This window comes from Oryzias melastigma, linkage group LG4 (assembly GCF_002922805.2).
Source record: "Oryzias melastigma strain HK-1 linkage group LG4, ASM292280v2, whole genome shotgun sequence".
In the NCBI taxonomy this organism is placed as follows: domain Eukaryota; kingdom Metazoa; phylum Chordata; class Actinopteri; order Beloniformes; family Adrianichthyidae; genus Oryzias; species Oryzias melastigma.
The window spans coordinates 4335783-4345841 of record NC_050515.1 but is presented as its reverse complement, the minus strand read 5'-3'; the positions used below and the strand labels follow the sequence as shown (position 1 = coordinate 4345841).

Sequence of the window (10059 nt, the reverse complement as noted above, 5' to 3'; positions counted from 1 at the left end):
GAGGGCCCAAGACTATCCGCACACAGACGAGCTATTGCTTGACCCCCCCCAATGATCACAAAGAGAGCCAACATCCAAGCAAAGGGCAACCACAATATGTCGGGGGGGGGCGAACCGCACAGAAGCTCTCAACCGACCAACACCGCGTCCAACATTCTCCATCATGTTCCTCGTGAGGGAGAAGCTTCTGTTCTGTCATGTGTGAAATACATTCTAAATACAAACAAATGGTCAATTTTACACATCGACTGTAAAAAGAAATCCTCGGAATAGAATTAAAAATAATCCTAAAAAGATCCTCTCCCATGAAAATCGAGTTTTTAATGATTAAGCTTAAAGTTGCATTTCTGAGTATTTATTTATTCAAATCACTGTGAATCAGACGCTGTAATGAAACTCCGCCCCTTTGTACTCATCTTTTTACAGCTGCTTCTTATTATTCCGTTTTCTTTAGTCCGTCATCAGAAAAATGCCACAAGAACATGTTAAAAACCATCATTTTAATTGGAGTGGGACAATGAAAATTATGTTTTTGTAACATTTTTCTGATGATGGAGGACATTTACAAAAAAAATAAGATTCAAATTCAATTTCTCAGAATTTCTTGATTAAAATTGTTGTGAATCAGGAGCAGATGAAAAAATACTGTTTGAGAAAAAAAACATTTGTGACATCGAAAATACACTGGGCGGGGCCTCAAGCTTCTTGCTCCGCCCCATTCTGATCGTCCACTTGCAGACAAATAGATCCATGAACGTCTTCGATCTCCTCGTCTGAGCTGGATCTAAACTGTATGGCTGGATAAACTCAGATAATTTGAACCATTTTTGTTGCACCGCTAATGTTAGCTTAGGGTTGTGAGGAGCTGTAAGCTAGTGGGAGAACGTGCAGATAAAAGGATGATGGGAAACAAGGAAAGGCTTTCTACGTGCCAAGGTACCGCCCACAAATGAGAGGTTTTCTAATGAACTCCCGCCGCTCTGCAGAAACTATGTCCTAGCTAAAAACGGCATAATTATAACTAAAAATTGACTGGGAATGCTTTGAAAATAGATCAGTAGATGACAAGAGTGGGACTTTAATGACTCGAAAGAGCAAAAACTGTAGTTGCTGAAAGGAAGCAAGAGGCCCGTCACCCCGGCAACCATATCTGCCAAAAGCACACCCAAAATCTCCATTTGAACCCAACGATGACCCGTCGAGTCATTAAATCCATCAATCTGAAAAGGATTGTGAAGGCAATCCACTTTAGGAAGTTATACAGTTAATTTAAGTTCTTAAATTTACATAATTTTGCTAAAATAATTAAGTTAATTTTGTTTTGACAACAGCTCTGACTCAAAGCGTGAAGCAAAAGGAAACACCTCTCCGTCTTCAAAATAGCATCATTATCCAAATGAATACAACTCTTTCATGCAAATTTGAAAGTGTTTCCATAACAGTTTCAAAGTCTCAAAGACAGCAGGAAGTTTGTGATTTAGCGCCACACTCAGAGGCAGAGCACACCTTAAAACAAACATGGCGCTCTGCGGAGACCCCCTTTTTTCATCTTAAACAGAGGAAAGAGCCGCGGACAGAGCGGGCGAGCGGCGGACAGGTCTGACTCAGGACATGCTGACATCAGCGCCGTTTTCCCAGAAGCCAATAAAGCTTGATGTTGGCAACAATTGACCCACCAACAGCTTAAAAGTGTTCGAATTTGTCTCAGGTTGTAAAGCCCAGTAAATAACCCACTGAGACCCACACAGTCTGTAAACATAAATTATATCAGCAGCATTTTTTTTAATGAAAAGTCTGAAAAAATTATGATTTACGTATGAGCAAATAGTCTAATAGCAGCAGACTAGAGTGTCAAACTCAATCGCAGAGGGGGCCACAATCCAAAACACTCCTTAGGTCACGGGCCGAACAGGATAACATTTACTGAACACTCTAAAACTACATTTTTAAACTTTAAAATCGTAACTTTTTAACATAATTATGAGCTAGATGTATAGCATTACCTGCAAAAATGCTAGTGTGAATGCTGTAAGTGGAATTTGGCTGCTGCAGCTAGCATCTGCTGAAAAAATAGCAAAATTTCAAAATACCCTAAAAAACTGAAAAAAACTTAAATTAGCCAAAACAGCTAGCATGCAGCTGAAATATTTGCTAAACTCTAAAACAGCCTAAAAATCTTAGTAAATCCCAAAATAGTCCAAAAAGCTAGGAGATTTTAAAAACTGTAAAACCATAACCTTTTAGCTGCTAGAATTACCCGGAGGGCCGGATCCGGCCCGCGGGCCTCGACTTTGACACGTGCAGTACAATTATAGCCCAACACTGATCACAGTATGTCATGTGTTTTTAATTTATGATGCTAAACGGATGATTCTGCTTCACTCACATAATCATGGAAGGCCTTGGCTTCACTGGAGTGGTCACATGTCTCTCTCCTCTCAGGTGCAGCACAATACAAGTCCCAGAAAACACTGCAGACAGGTGAAGATATGAAGCATAAACAACAACAACAAACGTTCAAAAGGATGAGACTCACCACCACCAGGAATGGAGGAACCCCGGGGGTTCTCCCAGCGTTATGTTTTTCTCCCATCGGATCTGTCAATTAAATTATTAATTAGATCGATTAATTAATTGGATTAATTGGAGTTTTATTTTGAAAGAGGAACCTCCCCCCATATTCCACATACCTCTGATAAAAAGGTCTGTGCAGACTTCTGAGCTCCTATATGCAACAAATACTCATAGACGTAAAGAGCCAACCTGCGGGGAACAAAAACACGAGCGTGAGGGAGCAGAAACGGAGGAGACACGCAGAAGACACGCAGGAGACACGCAGGCCCGGGAACAATGGCTACAAAACAGCCAACGCCAAAAAACCAGAACGACTGTGGAAAAGACCATAATGAAGGATGGAAACCGTCTGCAGAGTCGTGATGAGGAATAAAAACCAAGGCGGTGATGTGACAGAAAGCGCCGCTCCAGCCTGTTGTGTGCGGATGGGCTGGAAACCCAACAATGTGCTGTCGCGCGCCGCTGTTATTGTTTTCTCCTTCCGCGCTCGCGCCGCGAAAATAGGAGACGAACGACAAAAGCTAGCAGGCGCCCAAATGAAAATAAAGAATAAAAACCACCGAAAAACGACCAAGAAATGAAGACGACGCGCGAGGAAACAGACGGGGAGGAATGGCGAGCAGACGAGGCGGTTCATTCAATTCCATTCTCGGCAGGAGGAAATCGCCTCTAGCTAGCCCGTCCAGCGAACAACAGACAGCGAGCCCGGGCAAAAATTCACAGGAAGAACCGCTCGGAGCTCACTTCTCTCGGGCCTGGCTGTCCGACGGCACCGGGGTGCCTTTGCCTTTGGGGAACATGGTCTGTCGGAGGGACGGCGGCCGCCTTCGCTGTCGTTTTTTTCCTTATTTCATCTGTCAGATCATCGCGGCCGAGAGCCTTAAGCACTCCAACCGCACTCCTCCTCGATCCAACGGCACAACCGAGCGTGGTCTCGAGGAAGAGGCGGGGCCTGCTTGACTGAGCGCCGCCTCAGCCAATGAGAAAACGCGAACCGCCTTAAGGTCCCCCTTTCTCTGGATTCGCGCTGACTCAGTTTAAGGAACAAATTTGAAATCTGTCTTTATCTATAGAAGAAAAACTGTAACTTACTATTTTATTTAGTTTTCTATTTTTATAATTCTTAAACTTGTTAACAGAATAGGTCATTTTCAACGTTTTACATTGAGTGTGTATCTTGCATAATACACATTTGCTATAAGTTTGCTGAAATATAATAAATAATAAACCAGCTATTTTTGTAAAGAAAGCTTCTATTTTGTTCTTTATTGGTTTAAAACTAAATGTGAATTTCCTGATAAGCCATAACTACTTTGCTGTAAGCTATATATATCATAATCAGTCAACATAAAATTGCAAATGTTTTTGCGAGTCGTCTTTTTAAATATGTTTTAATAAATGTATAGTATTTATCAGTGCTTTACGTGGGCCGGTACTGGCACTTCTAAAAATATATCTTAGAGTATCGCCACTTCTCCACGCCAGAAGTACTGCCGGTACCGGCATGAATACTCAAATTGTAAAACTTTCATTATGATTGTTTTTTTAAATTTTAATTAAAGTAACACTATTACTTATTCTACGCCCACACATTAAAAAATACTTATTTTATCGATCAATATTTACAGTCAAGATTCTCTGGATTTTATGTTTTGACTTCCATAAAAGACAGTATCGCCACTTCTTGTTGTCCACTTAAAGTACTGGCATTTATGTATAAATTCAACAAAGTAATTATAATCTACTCATTTCTTCAAGGTGAGAAAAAACCATTCAATTACAAAATAAACGTGTAAAGTATTCCCAAGGAAAGTCATTAAAATATGATTTTTGCCCAAAGTTAGTAGATTTAGTACATTTATAGGACTCTGTCCTAGAAAGCAACTCTTTTTTGTACTAATAGATAATATCCACTAATGTTTTGATGGTTATAACAAGAATAAAACTGAATAAAATAACAATAAAACATGGAGGATACAATTCTCCATTACGATCAGAAAAGTTTGCAATCATAAATTGCACTTTTTAACTGCTTTTCAAAGATCATGATTCACTACGTCACAAATTCAATCAAAACCCAAGTTTTAATTGAATTAAGACTGTCCATTTTCCTGCGTGGCGTCGTCAGTTCCTCTCCTCAGAACTCAGTCAGACCACCTTAAAAACGCCACACGATGCCGCGGCTGTCGGACTCCTTCTCCCTCCAGTGGAGAAACTTCTCCAATAAAGCTGCTGCTGTTGTTGTTTAGCGAATACTTTAGCAGGAGGCTCTCGTGCGTGTGGAGGAGCCATGGTCCGGGGCGCAGAGCGCACGCGCTGCTCCGGTTTTTAGCGTGGAAGCGGGCGCGCGCCGCAGCGCCGACAGGACGGCGCGGGGATCCGTGAGCGTCCGCACCAGTAAGCCCGTCTGTGTTGCTTCAGCCTATAATGTTTAGCTGCTGAAAAGTTTGGATGTTGGGGAGTTTGAGTGAAAAAGCCCCTTCTGCCCCTGTCGGGGGTCAGGGGGGTCGGGGCGCTCGTGCGTCTCGCTGGAGTCGCACTTGGATCTCAAAGCGGTGCAGGAATGTCCTGATTATCTGCAGCTCTGGAAATAGATCGTGGTCTCAACTTTGGGAATTAAACGCTGCCGGTTTCATTTAGAAAAGTAAAACTTTGATAAAAACAAAAATAAAAGTTTGTAGAAAAGAGAATTTGGCGCGTGGGCCTTTGGTGAAAAAATGCTGAGTAATACTGATGAGATCTATTGATTTTACTGGGGTTAAAGCACAAGAAAGCAGCTTTCACTGCTGAAAGTTACCAAAATAAAAGTTTCTCATTTCTAAATTAACTCTTACTAAACTCTTCTTTTTTCAACCAAACACTCAATCCTGTCAGTGCTCTTAAAAACCTGATCATGTCCCAGGAATGGTTTTATTTTTTCTTTAAAACAGCTGATCCTCTTTGTTTTCCTGTGCAGCAGTGAGCTATGACTTCAGGACAGAAAGATGGAGATGCCATGGCGGACGCTCAGCTCATCCATGCAGACGGGGAATCGTACCGAAACCCCACCGAGGTGCAGATGAGTCAGATTGTGATGCCCTGCCACGCTAACCACCGTGGAGAGCTGAGTGTGGGGCAGCTGCTGAAGTGGATGGACTCCACTGCCTGTTTATCTGGTAGGAGACCATCACTGCTCATTCTGCAAAAATCTGCTCTACAGCAGAGGTCCCCAAACCACGGCCCGCGGGCCAGATCTGGCCACCATCCACATTTGGCCTGGCCCCAAACAATGTCAGAGACGCGTAATTTTTTTAACCCCCAAACTGCCTTGGAGATTGTTTGCTAACGCTGCAGGCAAAATCTTGCTAACAGAAAACCCTGTTAGCATCAATCGCAGACAAACGGCTAACAGGAAACAATGTTAGCACGAATTGCAGACAAAACGGCTAACAGGAAAAAATGTTAGCATCAATCGCAGGCAAAACGGCTAACAGAAAACACTGTTAGCATCAATCGCAGACAAACGGCTAACAGACAACACTGTTAGCATCAATCGCAGGCAAAACTGCTAACATAAAACACTGTTAGCATCAATCGCAGACAAACGGCTAACAGAAAACACTGTTAGCATCAATCGCAGACAAACGGCTAACAGAAAACAATGTTAGCATCAATCGCAGACAAACAGCTAACAGGAAACAATGTTAGCATTAATCGCAGACAAACGGATAACAGGAAACAATGTTAGCATGAATCACAGACAAACAGCTAACGGGAAACAATGTTAGCATCAATCGCAGACAAAACTGTCAGAAAACACTTTTTCTTTTGTGATCCTCACAAGAAAAAGGTTGGGGGACCCGTGCTCTAGAACACATACTTTACTCACACACTTAAAAAAATGAGAGAAAGGGAAACAATTTTATATTTATTGACAGTCGTTTCAAAAAGTGAACCTCATATTTTATAGAATGATAATAAATAAACTGACACCCTCATAATCATCAAAATTCAATTAAAAATAATGTTTTCAGCATATATATCAGATTTAGTTTCTTCATTTTATTGTTTTGCATCTTTTTGCATGAATAACTGCATCTGTTGTCATGGAGACCATCATCAGCATCTTTGTTGCTCTGGACTTTCTCATCTTCTTCTGAACAGTCCGTAGATGTTCTATCAGGTTCTGGTCCGATGAGTTTTCTGGTCCACCAGTAACATCAGGATCCTTGAAGCAGATTTTGGTTTCTCTATCAGTGAGAACCGGTCCCAAGGCCTGCTGGGAAATAATCAAACCAGCTCCTCCCTACAGCTTATTCATGACATTTTGTGTCCTTTTTTCCTTTTCAAGGATGTAGATGACCGTTCTGGACATCTTTTTTGGCATCTATGGAGGTTTTTGGGCTAATTCTGAGTTAAGCTAGTATTTTAGCAATGCGCTAGCTTTTTGCTAATTTGGCATCTACTGAGGATTTTAGAACTAATTTAAGGTTAAGCTAATATTTTAGCCACTTGTTAGCTTTTTATATAGCAAATTAGACATCTACTGATGTTTTTTGGGGCTAATTCTGAGTTAAGTTAGTGTTTTGGCAACATGCTAGCTTTTTTTTAAGCTAATTTGGCATCTACAGAGTTTTTTTGAGCTAATTCTAAGTTGAATGAATGAATGAATGAATGAATGAAATGGTTTATTTCAAGCAATTAGGTCACAATACTTACATGAAATAACACTTAATAAATCACAAGTAGATCGCTTGAAAGGGAGTGGAAGGAAGCAAACTTATATAATCCCACCCCGACACTAAGTTAAGATAGTATTTTAGCAGCATGTTAGCATTTTTGGATAATGTGGCATTCGCTGAGGTTTATGCTAATTCTGAGTTGAAACATTTTACACATTTGAATGTTTTTTCTGTTTTTTCAATTTTTCAAGAAATTCTTAAAATTATCTGCACGCTTTTAGCAATTTATGCAACTTTAAGTCATTTAACAACTTTGACATTATGCAAATAGCATTAGCATTTAGCAAACCCCTCCAGCATTTATAGTACATTTCTTCACCCTCTTCAGCGACGACATTCAGCAAAAATCATTCATACAAGTATTACTGCAGGTAATGCCACTTTTCTAGTTCCTCTTTGGTATTTAAACCTAAGAAATCCATCGTTTGCTTTTTTTGGTCGTGTTGTCTAAAGTTTGTGTCACCTTTCAGCTGAGAGACATGCTGGTTGCTCCTGCATCACTGCGTCGGTAGATGACATCCACTTTGAGCTCACCATCGGGTAAGATGATAACCAGAGATGTGTTTTGTTGTGCACTCTCCTCATGAGGGACTTATAGAACAGGAGAAGCATGTAAAATGTCGTTGTGGAATTTTGCTAAAAGAAATTAGAAACAAAGTTTCTGAAAATCAGGTAGAGAACATCTCAGAACTTCTCCAGACGTGGTCTGGTTTGTGTCATGTTTAGGTTTTAAAGCTTTGCACCTTCCTGCTGCTGGTTGAACATCATGTCTGAAAGGTTTTTCTGTGTAAAGTGCAGTCACAGCTCCATGTTGACAGTAAAGAGAGTTCCGTGTTTATCTCTTTAAGGGTTGGAAAAGTTGTCAATATCATAGCGAAGGTCAACCGAGCCTTCACGTCCAGCATGGAGGTTGGTGGAATGACCTTTTCGGCATCTTGGAAGTTCATGGGCTTTCAGAGAGGACTGTGGTGAACTCTGCTTGTTTCTGGTCAGGTGGGCATCCTGGTCACCTGTGAGGACCTCTACACGGACAGGCAGTGGAAGGTTTGCCACGCCTTTGCCACCTTTGTTGCCAGGCGAACCGAAGCTGGAAAGGTCTAAGAAAATGAAAATATGGGAGAGTGCAGAGCTTTGCCGGGTTGATTTATCTCTGATTTTTAATGGCTTGTTTGGTGTACACACACAGGTACAGCTCAAGCAGGTGATTCCACGCACACAAATGGAGCAGATGGAGTACAGCCTGGCTGCGGAGCGGCGGCGGATGAGGCTCATCCACGCTGAGATCATCACAGACCTACTGAGCAGCAGCACAGCTCAGCTGGGTACGGACCGAGGCGTTCCAGCACGCCGTCCTTTGAACTCCATCTGATTAAAAGCTCCTTGTTTCATCAGGAGAATGTCAGGAGTACGAGGGCGCCGTGCCAGCCGAACGGACGCGGGTGGAGAGCGTGGAGCTGGTCCTTCCACCTCACGCCAACCACCAAGTCAGCACTTTCGGTGGTCAGATTATGGCCTGGATGGAGAACGTGGCCACAATCGCAGCAAGGTATGCACTTAGTGCTCGCATTCGAGAAGAACCATTCAACTTAAAATGAAGTGTCAGGAAGGTTACGGTACTTCTGCATATCGATCTGAGCTCACAGATTCTCAGGTTTGGCAGGAATGCAGCACATAATCTTAGAGGAGGCGGAGCCATTCCTCAGTACTCAGCAGCTTAAAGCTGCAGATTTTCTCACATGCGCTTCACACCCATAGACTGTATGTAAGAATTATGTTTACAGTCAATGTTCACACCTCAGCTTTTTCCCACAGTTACTATTTGGAAATTACATTTGTCTTTATAAAGCAGTAACTTTTTTAAACTATTTTCTCTTTTACTGCCGGTCTTTCTCCTCAGCTTTATTTTATAGACCACATGTGTCAAAGTCGAGGCCCGGGGGCCAGATCCGGCCCTCCAGGTCATTTTATTTTATTGTTATTAATGACCCGATGTTATCTTGATCTCATTTCTAACTTGTATAATTTTAACTAAATATATTTTTCTGGAGAGTAAAATATTGAAAGTTATTTAAGGTTTAAGTTGATTTATTCTGGAATAATATTCCTGCCTTTTTATGAATCATAATTATATTATAATGTTACAATTTTAGAGTTTTAAAAAATAGCATTTTGTTAGCTTTTTGGACTATTTTGGAATTTAGCTATTTTATTAAGCTCCATGCTAGCTGTTTTGGCTAACCTATGTTTCTTTTTTTTTGTTTTGTTTTTTTTAGGCTAATTTGGCATTTAGCTAATATTTTAGCTTGCTATTAGCTTCAGTCTTTTCGGCTATCAGCACTAGCATCTTCAGTGGCCAAATTCAGCTTACAGCATTCACACTAACATCATCACAGGTAATGCTATATATCTAGTTCATAATTATTTGTTACCGTTTTAAACTTTAAAAATGTAGTTTTAAGGGTTCAATAAATGTTTATCCTGTTTGGCCTGTGACCTAAGGTGTGTTTTGGATTTTGGCCCCTCGTGTGATTGAGTTTAACACTCCTGTTATAGACCATTGACTGTATATGGGAACTGGACTGACCCCGCCACCTTGGCGTTCCAAACAGGAAGTGGCTCCAAGAAGCCAAAATCCCATATGCCTCGTTTCCACTGAGCGGTCCGGACCAGATCAGGCCGGTCAGTGGAATTCAAGTGAGAGTTTCCATTAAGCAAAACCATCAAGGTGCATGTGGGGCGTAGACCAGGGGTGGGCAAACTACGG

At 41.4% G+C, this 10059-nt stretch overlaps 2 protein-coding genes across 4 annotated transcripts in view; one reads left to right on the top strand and one right to left on the bottom strand.

Moving 5' to 3' along the window:
• ssbp3b (single stranded DNA binding protein 3b) overlaps nucleotides 1-3548 on the bottom strand; it is a 27239-nt gene extending 23691 nt beyond the window's left edge. Inside the window, exons 1-4 of one of the 2 annotated variants that reach the window (XM_024258907.2) lie at nucleotides 3319-3548; nucleotides 2691-2763; nucleotides 2537-2598; nucleotides 2387-2471 (exon numbers count right to left, since the gene is read on the bottom strand). In XM_024258907.2, coding sequence (XP_024114675.1) covers nucleotides 2387-2471; nucleotides 2537-2598; nucleotides 2691-2763; nucleotides 3319-3374 — 276 coding nt within the window. In that variant the 5' untranslated portion in view covers nucleotides 3375-3548. The remainder of the gene's footprint in view (nucleotides 1-2386; nucleotides 2472-2536; nucleotides 2599-2690; nucleotides 2764-3318) is intronic. The other variant, XM_024258908.1, reaches the window with a different exon arrangement.
• A 1197-nt stretch (nucleotides 3549-4745) lies between these two features.
• Nucleotides 4746-10059, top strand: part of acot11b (acyl-CoA thioesterase 11b) — a 13194-nt gene continuing 7880 nt past the window's right edge. The window contains exons 1-7 of one of the 2 annotated variants that reach the window (XM_024258788.2): nucleotides 4746-4971; nucleotides 5531-5729; nucleotides 7766-7835; nucleotides 8144-8204; nucleotides 8289-8390; nucleotides 8482-8617; nucleotides 8688-8841. In XM_024258788.2, coding sequence (XP_024114556.1) covers nucleotides 5540-5729; nucleotides 7766-7835; nucleotides 8144-8204; nucleotides 8289-8390; nucleotides 8482-8617; nucleotides 8688-8841 — 713 coding nt within the window. In that variant the 5' untranslated portion in view covers nucleotides 4746-4971; nucleotides 5531-5539. Of the gene's footprint in view, nucleotides 4972-5530; nucleotides 5730-7267; nucleotides 7667-7765; nucleotides 7836-8143; nucleotides 8205-8288; nucleotides 8391-8481; nucleotides 8618-8687; nucleotides 8842-10059 lie in introns of those variants that run through there. The other variant, XM_024258789.2, reaches the window with a different exon arrangement.